We start from the raw sequence: 17,976 nt of genomic DNA, 5'->3' as shown, positions 1-17,976 counted from the left end.
TTCAATATATGCATGTATAAAACATGAATGTTGTTACTTTCTGATAGTCTAGCCAAACTTTTTAGATGAACATGTGTTGGAAACAGTATTTGTGGGGGATTGTATTGCGTTCCATGGCAATGGTGGCTCAGGTGTTGCATGAGTCGTTTTTTATTTTTTACCCAACTCAAGTGTTATACATCAAATGGATGCAATTTGACTTAGCCATTTATCAATTTTTTATATACACAATCGACGACAAGTTTCAAGGAGCATTTATTGCTGAAATACATTTTTTACGCAACAACAGCATCTGCCTCTGTTTTGTTTAATATTTCAGCTGATGGCCTTTAGCTAGTGCTGCTTTTTTTTTTTTTTTTTTTTTTTTTTAAATATTGATATACTAAAAATAAAGCATCTTCGTCAGCTCGTTTAGTATTTAACCCCAATATGCAAAGGCCTTGAATCCTGTAAATTAACCTTCCTATATACATACAGTCCAGTGTTTGCTCACGCTGATGCATAAATGGTATTTTTCCTTTAATTGAAATAAAATTGTAAATTTCCAAACATCTAAAGTACAGCAAATATAACGCAAATATGCATATTATAGCTGATTTAGTTGATTTAAAACGGACAAAAGGCAGATACATTGGGTGTAATATCATATACCGTGTGCCAATTTGTGTGTACATACTTTTCATTTGTATGTGTAGTAATTTTGTATGTGGCCTTTAAATGTTTTTTATGGAAATTCAAGTTAAATTTATACTCACAATGATTAATCGCAACTTCAACATTTGTTGTTGGCTCGTGCTCGAGTTTTTTGTACTATGGTATTTACATTATTTCAAATAGTTAGGAAAGTATTTATATGTACTTATTCGTTTTAAATATACAAACAAATATGTAAACTATAACAATAAGTTGTCATAGAGAAATACGAATCCAAAACAAATATTATACATGAAGGTAATAAAAAAAATTAACAAAAAAAAAAAAACACATTTGGGGCACAACATCAATCCTTCCGTTACGTTGAAGAAAACGCATAAATTGTTATCGCACAAATTCTCTATATATTTTTCTATATATTATACATTTTTAAAATAAATTTTCACTAGACCTTATCGCACATATGTAGTATTGTAGTTTGGCCTGTACAAAATTTTGCTGAGTGATTTCAAAATCAGCTCAATCACAATACATTTGTTAATACTTGATTACTACCCCATTCAAAATTAAAGTTATACTATAATATAATACTTTTTGGATAATTGAAAATGCATGCAGGCATTAATTAAGGGAGAAAACACTGCTAACTAACTACACACACATAAAAAGTCAAGGTATTAGTTTGTGTACAGTACCCGTCTTACCTATCCGTTTGGGGTCAGCTAGATCTTGTTTTGGTTCTATATAGGGTTTTAATTCGTCATCTTCAAACCCCATATTCATCCACTTATCACTCATAATAGTTTCCAGACTGGCGCGTTTGGCTGGATTCAATACAAGGAATTTACGAAGTAAATTTTCACAGTCAGTTGACATATAGAAGGGAATCCTATTGAAGTAAAGTAACAGAAAACGTATTTTTGTAAGTTTGGATGTTTCTTTTTACATTAGTGGTTAACTCTTGTTATTGGAAAATCTATTTCCTTTTAGTTTGCTGATATTTAAGGTATGTTTTTTATTAGTTACTCTCATTTGAAATCACTATTTGTGCTATGTAAGTGCATAACTTACCTATATTTGCCTCTGAGCACACGTTCTCGAAGCTCTCTTAATGTGGAACCATCAAATGGCAATGAACCACTTACTAGTGTGTACAAAATCACGCCCAAAGACCAAACGTCCACCTCAGGTCCATCATATTTCTTTCCCTGGAATAATTCAGGTGCAGCATATGGTGGGCTGCCACAAAATGTATCCAGTTTAGAACCGGGCGTGAACTCGTTTGAAAATCCGAAATCGGCTATTTTTATATTTAATTCACTGTCCAGCAACAGATTTTCAGCTTTTAAATCCCTTCAAGAAACAAGATAAAATTAGCAAAAAAAGCGTATAGAATGTTGAAACAATTTATAATAAAAATAATATTGAAATAAAAATAATAATAAAATAAAAATTAATATAAAATAATTAAAAAATTAAAATGATAATAAAATAAAAATAATAATTAAATAAAAAAATTATAAAATAAAAATAATTATAAAATAAAATAATAATAAAATAGAACAAATAAAATACAATAAATAGTAGCAGCTACATTTCTGTTTTTTCGCGCACGTTTTGCAGTTCTACGTTATCTATATATATATATATATATATATATATATATATATATATTTAATTTGCGCGTACAGCCTTTCTGGGTGTTTGGCCGGCTCCTCCTATTTGTGGCGTACGTCTTGATGTTGTTGTATGGACCTACAGTTTCAAGCCGACTCCGAACGGCAAATGGTTTTTATGAGGAGCTATTTCATGGCAGAAAAACATTCGGAGGTTTGCCATTGCCTGCCGAGAGACAACCGCTATTAGAAAAAACTTTTTCTTCATTTTGGTGTTTCACTGAGGTTCGAGCCTACATTCTCTCTGAATTCCGAATGGTAGTCACGCACCAACCCATTCGGCTACGGCGGTCGTGTGGAACAAATAAAGGGCCTTTTAAAAGTTACACCCTTCGGAACTTGTTATGCTCTTCGAATAAAAAATATGTAAATAAAAATAAGTGGTGCGTACACTTCTGTTAGGTCTTTGGCCGAGCTCCCCCTCTTATAAGTGGCGTGCGTTAGAAAAATTTATATTTCTATGGTCCCAATACAGCATCAAATGCAACAGCAAAGAGGAGATTCCAATGGATCCATTCTGATAGGTCAATCATAGAAAATGCTGATAAAATCATGGAAATCGTTGAGTCGGACTGGCATGTGAGTATGTTCTCCTCTGCCCACGAATTGTTTGAAACTATTTGTTTAACAAATAATGCCTTTTCCTAATATGAAAAACTTGTTCATAATAGAAATGCACAGAGGTTGTCGTAGCATCACGTTCACATTTCTAAGAAACCAACAAAAAACACCAGGGAGCCAAGTCTAGAGGAAAGAAGGGATGAGAAACGAATTGGAGCCCTATGCCCATTCATTTTGCGACCTCAACTGCTGAGGCGTAAGCTGGTGCATTGTCGGAAAAAGGTGGGGCCAAACACAAAGAAATATACCGCTCTGCCTGAAACTTGGTGTGTGTTCTTCTAAGAGATGTTACCAACTAAACATATCCGCGATATGTGCCAATACTGCCATCTCTCTGGCTTTGCACGGACTTTTCAAATAATGATGATTCAACTGATGCAAATAATTTGCTCACACAGGATTCTCATCAATGAGGCTGAATATAAAATTAAAAATGAAAGCATATGAAAATAGCAACTGATTGAAATTCGTATCATTCTTCAATAAAATCAACTTGTGGTGCTCAAGGCATTTTTTATTTAAAGCCTGCCATCAATCAGAAACGAAAATATGTCAAAAGTGTTTTTTTTTGTCTCTGAATTTGAATTTTGAATGATGTTAATGGGTTAGGCTAGGTTAGGTTGACATGGCTGGCTGAAAGCCATCACATAGACCTATTGGTCCTTAGTGGTACCAGATGGAGCTTGACCCTTACGTTGGGTTAAACGCATATATTCAGTCTGTTTGATCGCTGCCATATTGAATTGCGGTGTAATTTGTTTAAAATGATTTCATTCTCTCATAACCAACCTGTGTATAATTCTCTTTTGATGGCAATACTGCACAGCTGATACGATTTGTCGGAATTTAACACGTGCTTCCTTCTCCTTCATTCGGCCATGCAAAACAAGATAATCAAATACCTCCCCACCGGACGCATACTCCATAACCAGATATAATGTCTTTTCGGTCTCGATAACTTGAAAAAGTTTCACAATATTTGGATGATCAAGCATCTTCATAATTCTAACCTTGAATAGAAATTTGAATTTAGTATTCTCCTTTAATTTAATAAAAAAAGTTATACCGTCTAAAGGTATACTATACATATATGAAAGTTTCGTTCAACTTACTTCTCTAAAGAGCTTCTGCAGGGACCCCGGATTTAATTGGGTTTTATCAATGATCTTAATAGCCACTTCTTTACCAGTAGGCAAATGCTTTGCTAATTTTACTTTAGCGAAATTGCCCTTTCCGATTGTTTTTATAAGCTTATATTTTCCAATATGTTCCTCTGTGGCACGCCAACGCATTGGAGCACTGCTACGCAGTTGCATATTAGGAGAGCCCTGAAAGTGAGAAAAGTGAAATGTAATAAATGTGATATATGGTACATACGTGAATTATATGTACATATGTACTATGTACATATGTACTATGTGCATATAATATTTATTTATGTGTTATGTGATGGTTATGAATAAAACCTAATTTCAAGGCACGTTCTGAAATTCACATGAACTTGATTCATTTTACAAGATAGTGAATTGCAGTCACTTTCTAAGCGCTAGTGACGTCACAACCTGTTTCAACTGCAAAATTTAATTATTTTTCTCAAATTTTTAGTTCATTACAAAATGAATCAGATGAATGTCAGAATATGCCTTTATATGGTACGAAGACAAAGTTTTTCAGTAAACACTCAGCCCTATCACTGAACCTATCGATAGAACGATTTTCATAAAAAATCGTATCACTGAGTTCCAATGGTTAAGTCGTAAATTCGAGATTGGTAGAGTGGCTTCACTGAGTTTATTCGTAGCGCCATTTCGAAGAACTTCTTATGACGTGTTTTGGTTGTCGGAAAAGCTTAAAAAAAATAACTTTAGAAGGAATAATCTCTTTTATTAAACCAATTTATAAAAATGTGGTAAATTAGTGAAATGTGAGCATCAAATTTAACAATTTTTTTTTTTTTTGATATTTGCTGTAGGTGATTAGCCTATCAGCGAATTTATTCATTCAAAAATGGTAACAAATCTGCAATTTAAAGTTGTAAAATTATAAGAATTATTATATATAAGAATTTTCCTCACAAATTTTCCACCATTTACAAAGTTTTAAAAAGGCATTTCTCAATGTTTTCAGCTGCATTTGAAGTATTCTTAAATTTTGTTGCCTTTCTTTATGCAAAAATATTCCCACTCTCCCAAAAGAATTCATTTGATTCGCAAGTAAAGGGGAATAATTGTAGAATAACGGTAAAGAACTAAACTTTGTTGGGTTACTTCATGCCAGCTGGTGTCGAAACATCAATATTTGGCATTGGAGTCTGGCAGCACTTTTTCCGAGTTTACATGGATTCAGTGATAGATTTTTCGGGTTTGTTGCTGTTGTAGCAGCAAAAACATTCCCCATATATGTACGGCGAGTGCTGCGGGAGCGGTGGACCTTGGCCGGATATATGTAGTATGGCCGAATTCGTGGTCGTAGCGGAAGGTTGTATTCGTAACTTTTCTACGACGGACTCAGTGATAAGGCTGACTGATGTATGCAAATTTATTTATAGTTTTGGGTATGTTCTTTTTGTAGTTGCTTAAAAAATTGGTTAATATATGTAAGTTTGTATGTTTTTTTTTTATAAATTGGGTTTGTTCAATTAGCAAAATAAATGTAGGTAATATTTCTATACATTTTGTGGTTATCCATTTCTAACTTGTACACTTTACCGATATTTTATTATTTAGTATCTATATAATTTAATCTTGGTTTTAGAAGTAAGTAGTAGATGATTTGTGAACCATTAAAAAAATAGTCCACAAATGGGTTTTAAGTGCGTTTCATATTAAAATTATTTAAATTTTTTTTAATGCATAATGAAATTGAATATTACTATAGTTGATGTTAAGATGATGTCGGCGATAAAACTGAACACTTAAATAGAAACTCAGTGCCATTTCAACATTAAATGACTATATTGAAGAAAACAAGCACCATCCATCAAAGTGAGCACGAATACAGATCCAGCACAGATCTGTACTCAAATGCTCGCTAGATGGTGGCCTGCTTCTGAACAGATGTACAGAAAGTACTCGACAGTTTTAAGTAAACATTTACTCCGACAGCCAAGTAGCAATTAGGGCCCTGGGACGATAATGGTGCGTCCGAAATGGATCAGGGAAGAATGCCTGACGTCGCTCTCGACCACATCCGTGGGCTTCAAAATTAGGTACCTGACTACAGGAGCATTCCGAGAAACTGCTGGGCGAGTGAGCTAGACGAGGAGCTTCTGAGATAGTTTCCTCGCAAAACAAGAGAAGTGGGATCCCCTTCACTACTTGTGGCCTGCTCCTGGAAAGATGGACTTCGCGTAAACTTAGCGAGCGCTGCGCAACTACAACAACTTGCAAGGTAGCTGAATCCTTCTGGATCTTAAATGTGGATTAGAGGCGCTCAAAGGGAGCTCCTAAGATTAGCAAAACACCAGTCGGAGATTGTCTGCTAGGTACACTCGGTTGAGACTCGGCCTTACTTCAAAACCGTTTTGTGGCAATTGCCGGGAGTTCGAGCTGGAATCATCTCAGCATCTTCTCCTCAACTGTTCTGCTCTCATAGCGCTAGGATTTGCCCCTTCATATTCAATTCCTTGCTACGCAGGCCCACGTATTAACCATCTGATGAATTTTATTAGCAGCGACATGAGTCAGTCGACACGACCACGATTATGCATCACCCGGTCTTTTGTTTTTCATAACCCTCATCTCCCTTTTCCGCTGCAATGATACCACAAGGGAAAATATTTAAGTGGACGCTCTCTTATGCAACCATATGACTTTACCTAAACAAAACCACAGTTTCGTGATCATTTTTAGTTTAATATTTGCAGAGTACGAGCTGCAAAGTATCCTGTTTATTTTTTCCATTTTTTCCTAGAATCGTCATTAAGCTCAGTAAAGATATTGATGAGATTTACTTACAGATTGGACGATCTTTTCAGCTCATATTCGTTACATTTGATATTTGGGCGTTTGCAATTGCAGAAAATTCAGGTGCTTATCACTCTAATTGGAAGATTACTCAAAATCACCATTTCAACCATCTCAGCTTAACTGTTGCGGGGAATAATTGGATTATTAGAATCTCAAGTTGGATTACCCTCGATTACCTGATTGTATGCCCGCTAAAATTGTAGGCACAATTGCTAAATTAACATCGATTGGCTGAATATACCAAAATCCCGACTATCTGAGAGCACTGCGATGCGGTATTTGGAAAATTATGTAATTCCAACGCCCACTTTTCGGCGAGAAACCACTTAAAAAACCAAACAGATTAAAGCCTATGCTCACTTCCAACTACAACCCTACATTATTTGGGCAATGGGGCTTGAAGAGCAAGTATCGCGGTATATTAAGTATACTGTTACAACAGCAACAGCAAGTATCGCGGCAGGCATCGCGTCTCATTAGTAGGCTTGTTAATCGATGTGTCTTCTCTACTACAAAAAAGGTCCTATAATTTTTCAATCGCAGCGACAGCTTTGATGTTAATAACAGCTAATTTTCGATAGTTCTACATTTTATATTCATTCAGTCAGACATGACTTAGGTATTTTTTTTTTAGGTGTTGGAGAACTAGTAAATTGGGTTTGCAGTTAAACTCATATTTAAATTCTTTATTAAGTGATGACGAGGGGCGTTACGTTACCGGAGAAAACAAGTTTTTAATCTGGCTTAGAACTGACCCTTCAGCAGCATTTCCCAAAAATATATTGGACATTTTTCTACGCTGTTACAACAACAAAACCACGAATTATCCTGTAAAATCAGATGATTGCCATCAATATCGATTTATCGATAGAATATCAACAATCAAACATTTAATATAAGAAATAGTAAATCTTTATAACCAACACAAGCACCCTTTTTTACTTTTTTATAATAAATTATTATGCACGGTTGCGTGTCATATGCATAACAGTAAAGCTGACTTTGAAAATCGCACCTATCTTTCCGTACTTTCTTTATGAATCCCATATACGGAAATCTGACAAATTTAGGTCGCGGCTTCGTTATATGGCCCATAAATGGATGCATACTCGTATAACTTGGACGAGAACTTTAATTAATATGTTGTGGTACCATTGAAAGGAAGAAGGGGAAGAGGAAAGGGAAGAGGTATGTATGAGTCTAAACTTTTACAATAATATTCCAATTTTTTACTTAAATAACTGCATGTTTGCCAAGCTTAGTTCGCGCTCAGGAAAAGCTTAAAATATTCAATCAATTGTTGGAGACTTATAAAATTACTATTCATGTGGGGGTGTCATAAATAATTGTAAATAGGTTTCGTGTTAACTACTCATTAATTTAGTTATTTATTTATTTAGTTTTATTTATCTTTTATTCGGTTAATTTTTCTGATTAATAATCAACAACCGGAAGTAATTTATTAAAAGTGGCTCGAACATCTCTTGGAAAGACTGCTAAAAACATTTGTAATTTAAAAGAAGCAAAATCAAAAAATGTTGTTAGTTCAACGACCCATTACTAAAAAAATGAAATCATAGAAAAAGTTCGAGAAGAGATCGCGACGAAATAATAATTTTTACACTGCTAGAGAGGGATGTTCAGCATCACCAAACAGTTTTGACCCATTTGACAAAACAAAACCAAAATCCTTATACAAAAATAAGTTCGAGGTGTGGGTGGGTCAAATGAATTGAGGGGCTGAATTTTCTTTTGCGAAACTTTGCTGAAGCGAAACGAAATCAAGCAACTTTTCGATAGAATGAACACTGGTTGATTAAGAAAGGATCACATAGGACAATGGCGTACCCAAAAGATCGGGGCTAAACCTTCTAAAATATTAACAAAGGTGGAATTTACGCTAAGAGAGGTAACATTGTATGTTTGCTGGCATAGGAAGGGTATATACGTACACTGTTGTGAGAACTTATAGCATAACCACCAAAAGATTAATTTCCGATTTCCGCTGATTTCAACAATGATTCAATGAAACGGATGGAATTAGAAATCAGCAACGGCGTGATATCCGTCAGGGCAACACTGGACTGGAAAGAAAGCTTGATGGGAAAGTTTGAATGCCTTCTGCATCTACAAACTATCGTTTGCTTCGATCTCTCTTAAAAACTCGCGTAATGAGTAAAAGTAAAATAGAAGAAATCTGAGAGATTTTGCAATGCTGGTGTAATGATTCTACCCAAACAAAAAAAAATCAACCAAAAAAATCAAATAAAATATGACAACACAAATAAGAATGTTTCCACTTTGCTGAAATTTATTACCGAACCTTTTAGAAAACCTAATATTTTTTCTTTTGTATTGAATCAAAATTTTATGTTTTCATTATTTCGCTTACTGTACTAGAAATTGTTAAATTTAAAATATGGCTTTTTAAAAAACAAAATTGGCAGTTTCAAGACAAGACAAAGACAGTTATTAGACAAACTAAAACATCCCAAATTGAAAAAGTCGATACCATAAGGTGTGCCACTGAGTTCCCGCTGTTTGTCAATAGATGCCACCAGCAGTGTGTGCTAGTAGATTCTAACATAACCTAAACGTCATAAATTAAGCTTAGACATATGGTAAACAAACTGCTTCGACACATTAATGCATTTTTTCCACGGCAGTCGGTTCTCTGTTACCGAAATGACCCGGATTTATAACCGGGCAAGGATTGCCACTCCAGCAGCATTCCCCGTATGTAAGTATGGGAAATGTTTATGCTGCTACAACAACAACAAGAACAACAACAACAACACATTAATGATTTTCTTTTGATATCATATACTTTTGGTTTTGTGAAAATGTCTGATTGTGTGCCGAAGTGGGAAGTGCTTTCATTCGAAAAAAAATGGCGGCTCTAGCGCATCGAAAGCTACAAAAAGGAGGATTCGTGTCAAACGCAAGAAGAGCTTGCTTCAGCATTAGAAGTTACCCGCCAATCCATTTCCAAGGAATTGCATACTTTGGGAATGATTCAGAAACAGGGGACTTTGGTTCCTTATGAGTTAAAACCAAGGGATATTGAATGTCGTTTTTTCGCCTGTGAACAACTGCTCCAGCGGCAAAAAAGGAAGGGTTTTCTTCATCGCATCGTGAAGCATGACAAAGTTATTCTACAGCATGACAACGCTCGACCTCACGTTGCCAAACCCGTTAAAACCTACCTGGAAACACCGAAATGGGGAAATCCTACCACACCAGCCATATTCTCCAGATATTGCGCCGTCCGATTATCACCTGTTCCGATGATGGCACATGGTCTAACTGACCAGCAGTTCCATTCATATGAAGACATCAAAAAATGGCTTTATCCGTGGCTAGCCTCCAAAGATGAACAGTTTTACTGCGACGGTATACGAGATCTACCAGAAAGATGGGAAAAAGTAGTATCCAGCGATGGGCAATACTTTCAAAGATTCACTTGTAACGTTTTTTTTTTTTTTCAGAATAAAGTTGTATTTTCATAAAAAAAAACCAGCGAGAACTTAGTTGCACACCAAATATATTATAAAGCACCCTTTGCTAAACTGGCAAATTAATTACTATATATCATCATTTCATTTAACTGATGCGCGCCACTTTTTTTTTTAATTTAACCCAAAATAGGTAAGTAAGTTGTAGCTGCTTTCAATTCTTAACATTTACAATCAAGAACACACAAAAAATAATTATAAATAAATTAGTTGTGCCCCAAAAATATGCAATGCCTCTTACATAGACGAGTTCACGGCGTAGACGACTGGTCACAGTTACTTTACTTTATGCATTCGCACTCCTTGACCATGGCCGTTTTTGTAGATGGTTTAATTACGGTTGAAAAAACACATAAAACTGCGCATATCGCGATATCATTACACCACACTCACACTGAATTTGATCAAATCTATTAAAACAAAAAAAAAAAAGAATATCTTCTCTTCTAATAATTAAATTAGTCTAACCGCACATTTATTATTACTTATAAAACTTCACTATTCTGACATATGGTATTTCTACTTAGTTCTCTCCCGCAGCTCATCTACCGTCACAGCAAATTCCGCTTAAATCTGCCTAATCTTGTATTCTATTATTCATCATCTCTGCTCATGTCTAGCATTCAACAACAGACCACTTTTTCATTTAGCGATACGCTATCGGTGGCTAAATCAATTAGTTACCCGATTGGCTGCCCATTTCGATACTCTTTCTAAATTTTCCCTCAGTGCATTCAAAGTTATAAATATTTGTGATTTGTTTCATCGATGACTCCTTCGTATATAAACCCACCACAAGAGATTTTCTTCATAACTGTAAACAAATATAGCGGCTTTGGATTCACCACTTTCCTAGTTGCAAGAGAATTCCCCTGCTCGCTAAGCGAAGTATTATGTGAAAGCAACAATAGTTTAGCGGTATTCACGTAATCCTGTTTTTAGCTTCTTATCTCATAAGAGACACATTTAGGCCAGTGCTTCCAAGTATAGGGAGGGATATTTTTTAATATCCTTGTTCACCAAATTTAATAGTTCTATGTCTATTTGCAAATTTAGATGTATTTTTGTCTCGTTTACTTCTCTTTGATCACAACAAATTGCTTCTAACAAAATTGTTTGCCCTCTGTCAAAAAAAAAATAATAATAATAATAATGCAGTGCTGCCACATTGTATGTAACGTTGGATTCAAGGACATTTTTTTGTTTTTTTTTTTTCACAACTTGCTATGCGGCTAGTGAATATGAAAGCAGCTTCCAGCAGAATATTAAAATGTTTGTAAAATTAAAGAGTTTTAGTGTTAACTTTTCAAATTAAAGAGTTTTGTTAATTTATATTCATATATTCACGAATGTTAGGTTATGCAACAATTTTGTTAAGTGTTGGTTCAATCGCAGGTAGTTGGTTTCAGTACGAAACTGTTTATTATATGAGAAGTGTAGTACTTACAGGGTCTTTCAAGTTCGAGTTTCTTTTTAGTGGTGTTTTGTTCTGATAGCTATCACATTACGAAAGCGTTTCTACAATAAAACTACAATTAATTGTAAATATGGGCCATTATAATCTTCTAACAGATCCCGAAATAAAAATTTAAATTAGAAATTTATAGTCGACCGGCTGGCTAGGCATACAATTTAGGAACATCAGTGCATCTTAAGGGAAAGCATTGAACTTGAGAAGATTGAGACCAAATCCAGCTGGAAATTCGCTCACCGTCTACCGAGTTAAGTTAACAACGATTTTTGGGCTATTATTCATGGTGTAAATATTGACGATAAGTGGTTTGAAAGAGATATTGGATGGGACATGCCACGCCACCAACGAAACAAACAATTTATTGCAAACGAAATTCCCGGGAAAAATCAATAAAAATTTTATAATTTTCTGTAGGACCATTTCCTTGCGAAATTATCGAGGTAGAGAAAATATCATTTATTGTGCATAAATTGAAGACCCCTCTGCTATGTCTGCATGTCCATAAGGAAATAATTAGTTCTCATACGTATTAAATAAAAATGTATAGCAGAAACTCGAGCTTAAAAGAACCTGTCATGCATGGCTAGTGATTGTGAGTAGGCTTTAGGCAGTTAGGCACTTTTTTTGTAGCAAAAATTAACACTTCCTGCATTAGAGAAGGAGGTGAACAATATGAGTAAAAGCAAATTACACACAACACTATTTTTTATGCTTTCACCACTGTGCCATTATTTGTGTTATTTATTATATTGCAAAGCTAACTTAGACTAAAACTACTAAATCTTTCATATTTTTATTACTTATAGTATTGGTTGAGTATAAAAAGAAATACAAAAAAAGGGTTCCTTAAAGAACGGTTTCATATCCTAAGAGAATTTGCTCTCAAAGGTGCTTACTCAAGAAGCTCAAACTTTACCTGGTTATTATGTACAACATTGCCAATGTGTCGATTATTGTAAACAGTGTGCACGGCATTCGATCCAGTCGTCCTTTCCGCTGGTGCCATATGTGCTGCTGCTACCTTTGGCGTAGTTATAATATGATTTGGTCTTGCCAGCACTTTCTCACGCTCGGTTGGCACGGCGGCCGTCGTGACACGCGTCGACGGCACATGTTTGGCAGTTCCACTTTTATTAGCTGCCGCCCTCTGACTAATCATCGATTCAAACTTTTTCAAATTTTCTTCACGATGTTTATCAATTAAAGCTGCATCTGCATGCGAGATCGTTTTGCCAGTATTGGGAGAAGTGGTGTTGTTTGTGGTGTGCGAGGTGTGCGGAGTGTTCGTTGAAGTAATAATCCGTTTCGATTCGTTGCCATAACGCAAAGTCTCTCTAATGCTTGGCTGTGGCGGAGCTGCCACAGTCTTCTTTTGCTTTATGATATCACGCATTGCCATTGTTTCGCTATTTTTAGTGTCGGAAGATGTGCGTGTAATTTTCGTTTTATATGGCGCTGTAACACCTTTGGAGTAAGCACCGACAGAGCTGCGTGCGCCGGTGCCACGTTGGAAATCAGTAATGGAGTCACTTGAATTTTCCATATCAGAGGGCGGAGGCAGGTAGCTGAAACCGGTGCCGGAGGCCATTTCACTATTGCCAGGCTGTAGTAAATTCTCTGTTTCACCATAACGTTTACTTTGCTTCTTCCGGTCCAACTTTAATTCTTCGATACTTGGCTGGCGTACATGTTCCATTTTCTTAAAACTTTCTTCCATTTCGAAAATATGCTTCTCAATGGAGCCGAGTGCAAAGGATACATTCACATCATCTTCGGCAGTGAGCACTAAGGTGGGTTCCTTGGTCAATTTTTTTGTTGTTGGCATTGCTGCTATTGTGTACGACGGTGTTATAGATGAAGCTGCATTTCGAGTAATTGGTATCTTATTGCGCAACCTCACCACATCTTCATCTATAATAATATCGTTATCCCTTGGCAAAGTCATCCGATTGGATCGCGGAATAATTTCCATATTATTTTTAGTATTATTACCGCTCATGCCTTGTGCTGAATAAACTTCGTCCACAGCACCAGCGTTGATTACTGCTGACTGCTGCTCTCCATCAAATTCGCCAACGGCAGATGCCATGTCATCACTTTTGTCATCGATATCTAAATCGACTTTAGTAATGGTCGGCGGTGCTGGTGCCATGCCTTTACGATGCGTCGGTAGGCGGAAGCTCTTTCGCGTACTATCAGCGCGATTCAAATCGGGAGTCTCCATTTCTCTCATGGCCAAATACTCAAATATTGGAGCAAAGCAGCTACTTGTTTTTTTTTTTTGTTTTTTTTTTTTAAATTTTTCTTTTTAAGCGTTGCAACTCCGTTTGATAACACACTTGCGCATATAAAGCGTATTCGTATGTAAGCAAATCGAGATGCAGCAGGAACTGTATTTCGCTTTACTTCAATCTAAAATAACCTGTGTTTGCACAAAAATATGTTTAGATATAAGAACTAAACAATTTTACATCGAACCGGAGTCTGGTGCACGATAGAAATATTAGTTGGGTGATTGTATGTATTTCTAAAGAGTACCAGACATAGCGACGGTAAAGTTGTTTAATTTACGCGCATGAAAATGTTTTTAAGTTTAGTTGTTCGGAACATAAAACTTATGGACTAGTTACAATGTAGTCGTTCTTGAACTTATTGTCACAAAAATCGCCAAGCGCTATTTCGTACATTAGGCATATAAAATATAATACAAATGTAAAATATTACAAAAACAAAATGTTCTTAAAGAAACTACTGCGAATATTTACTAAGGGAAATTTGTGTTCCTTAAATGCAAATATTAGCAAAATGAACATCGTTGAAAAATTTAATTATTAACGAATACGCAAACTTGCAGCGCCATAATACGACAGTCGGTTCTACAAGGTGGCGTATCCAATTTTGTTTTTGAGTAACTTTTTTACTAAATAAACTATTTAAAGCGATGGGAATATTTATTTTAAACCTTACGCGCTCCATTGCTTGTCAGTCTGTATATTTGACGTCTGTAGTTCACAAGTGTCAAATATGATTGACGTACGCCTTTTGCAAAAATTATAAATCCTCCGACAGGGTGATTAATTTGTATGTTATTAGAACGAACCAAATTTATATGCGGTCAAGGAGTGTCACTCCAGCACTGCTCTCCAAACATTTATGGGGAATGTTTATGCTAGTACCACAACAAGGGCAGCGTAAATGCAACCTTGCGATGCCACAATATTATGCATGCAGTAAGATTTGAGATATCATTTGTTGATATTTATTTTTTTTTGTTTTCTTTTTAATAATAGACATTTTTCATGGTTAAATTTCGTACTACATTTAACAATACAAAAAAAAAATTTAAAAATACAAATCGGTCCTTTTTATATAATATTTATATAATTGGCGCTTACTTTATTGCTTTGTGTTTGGCCGAGGTCCTGCTCCGATTTGTGGTGTGGGTGCTAATGCTTTTCCACAAATGAAGACACCTAAGCCAGTTTTAAGCCGACTCCGAGCGGCAAATGATATTTATGAGAAGTCTTTTTATGGCAGAAATACACTCGGAGATTTGCCATTGCCTGCCGAGAGGCAACCGCTATTAGAAAAAATATTTTCTATAGTGGTTTTTCGTGCCAGATGTTTCGAACCTGGGAACTACTGAATGCTAGTCACGCACCAACCTATTCGGCTAGGGCAAATTTTATGTTTGCAAATTAATTCATCCAAATTAAGTGCTAAGTGCTTGATTTTCGGCCAAGTGTAAACGTAGCATTACGTATTTACAAACGAAATTATCCCGAAGACCTTAACGTATTCATATGTATGTACATATTTGTGTTCACTACGAAAAAGTGCAAAGTCGCAAAAATGATGCGCATTGTTTAATATGTGACTGTGTCGCATTTGTTGACAGCTTTAATTAGATACTGACTAATAATGAAATTATGAAAAGTTAACGAAATTAAAGGAAGCATGTCTTTCTCGTTATAGTAAAATTTTTGCTCTAGAATTAATTTCAAACTATATTTTGTTATGCGAAATTTTCCACTGTCGCATTTGTGATGCGCATGAATATAATAATATTAACTTATATATAGCTGGGTGAAAATAGAACATTATATAAATTTACGCTAATTAATATACACGATTAATGTGACAAAATAAGTGCTAGAACGACTTGTTTAAGTACTAATTAATATTTTTAACTATATTAATTCACAAATGCAGCCATTTTGTATAATTTTACATTCGATTTTGCATACGTACATAAATGTACCCTATACAATTTACAAAATACTTAAGTTAACTGTATATCGCTTTGTAATTTAAAGTGCAGGCCTTACGCTTTGAGGGATATATAATTGGATGTAATTTTGAAACTTTATCGCATCTCAATGAAAATACGAAAATACTTGAAATTAATTACAAATAGTCTTGAATAAAATAAAGTAATTTAGTCACCACACATTTATAACGGCAAACAAAGTTGTCTAAATTATGAATGAAAGTGATTTTTCCAACGGATTTCCAATGTTAAGATAACACAATCTAAGACAGAAATGTCATTATAAGAAGTGTTTTCATTTCAAGTGATATAAATTATTTGGTAATTCAGATTTATTGACCGGCATCACTATAGGACATTTTAATCCTCAATTTAAAACTTAATTTGACAGTTGCACGATTGACAAAAACAATCAAAAACTAATAATAATAAAGTTAAAAAAATATTGATATTTTTTTAAGTATGCAAAAAATAGCAAATGGTAACGCTTTGAATAGATAACATGTATTCAGGCCAGAAAAGGTTCATTGTTCAAGAAGGTTCATTGACCATAGAAGGTTTTTCTAAAGCTCATCGGCACCCTTATTAAAACTACACTGCTGTTTGAGCAAATGTGGACAATTTTTCCGTAATATCTTTGCAGTATCAAATATTTGCACAATAAATATGAAATGAGCTCTTGCAGGGCTCCGAAACTAGTCAATAGCCCATTAACCGGATAGTATCATTGTGTATTTTGCTTTTGTCCGTTAAATTGTAAATATTATTTCAGTAAATTAAGTTCACGGCCGGAATTTAAATAAAACGCACAATTCTTTACTGTGTGAATTTGAATTCGTTTTCAGGATCTTAAAGCTATGTCTGGTCCATAGTATTAGTGATATATTTGACATCCTTATATATTGGAGAGACACACAAGGATAATACTAAACTGCAATGTCACCTGCTCATATGGCAGCAGTGGAAAATGATACAACTTAACATTTTGCCAGAGAAATGTTTCCGTTACCCCGCAACCAGCTATTATACTCCCATCCACGGCTATTAAAAACGTTAACAGAAGCCAGGTGAATTTTTCATTAAGTCATATTTCTATCATGTAAGTGAGACTTCTAATCGCTCTCGTTTGTGGCTGTATTTGTTCTAAGTTCATATTACCGCGCCTATCTCAAGAGGCAGAACACTTTTTATGTATGTGGTCAATATTCAAAAGTATCAAAAATTAATGATTTGTGTGAAAAATTGTTTGAAGATAAACATCTGAGTCAACTAATGCCAAACAATTGATTCTTATTTATTTGTAAATCAATTCATTTTCAAACAGAGAACAATATTATGTAGGGCGATATGGTGTGAATGCGCTTCTCAGCCAATGGGATTGCGTAGTTCCGCCAAAAAACTAAGATACTATGAATTAAAAATAAACTTTTTGAAAATAATATGCAATGCTCCAATTCTAAAGTGTCACGCTATTAAGGCACTAAAAATTTACTATAGCAACGCTGTGCTGATTTGCATTCGAGTACAAGGCATATCTACATGCCTATGTATGTCTGTGTGTTTGCTAACTATGACGAAAACAAAATATTCAAGGCTGCTCGTCATTCTATAAAAATATTACATTTCTTTCTTGTTGGCATTTTTGAGATATTTGCTTATACAAATCTAACCATAAATTGCATCAAAGAGTGGCATCACTACGTTTCTAGCATAAACAAAAATCAGCTGTTTATTTCACATTGTTACCGCTCACACTTTCATCGAGCATAGGATCCATGCGTGAGTGCTGCTATAAAAA

At 35.1% G+C, this 17,976-nt stretch overlaps 1 protein-coding gene across 1 annotated transcript in view; it reads right to left on the bottom strand.

Annotated features, from left to right (window-relative positions):
• LOC129244498 (MAP/microtubule affinity-regulating kinase 3) overlaps positions 1-17,976 on the bottom strand; it is a 56,420-nt gene that overhangs the window by 26,452 nt on the left and 11,992 nt on the right. The window contains 4 exon segments of the mRNA XM_054882154.1: positions 1,359-1,543; positions 1,726-2,007; positions 3,741-3,961; positions 4,064-4,279. Of these exon segments, the coding sequence (XP_054738129.1) occupies positions 1,359-1,543; positions 1,726-2,007; positions 3,741-3,961; positions 4,064-4,279 (904 nt within the window).

This window comes from Anastrepha obliqua, chromosome 4 (genome assembly GCF_027943255.1).
Source record: "Anastrepha obliqua isolate idAnaObli1 chromosome 4, idAnaObli1_1.0, whole genome shotgun sequence".
Classification (NCBI taxonomy): domain Eukaryota; kingdom Metazoa; phylum Arthropoda; class Insecta; order Diptera; family Tephritidae; genus Anastrepha; species Anastrepha obliqua.
This window is presented reverse-complemented; position numbering and strand designations above follow the sequence as displayed.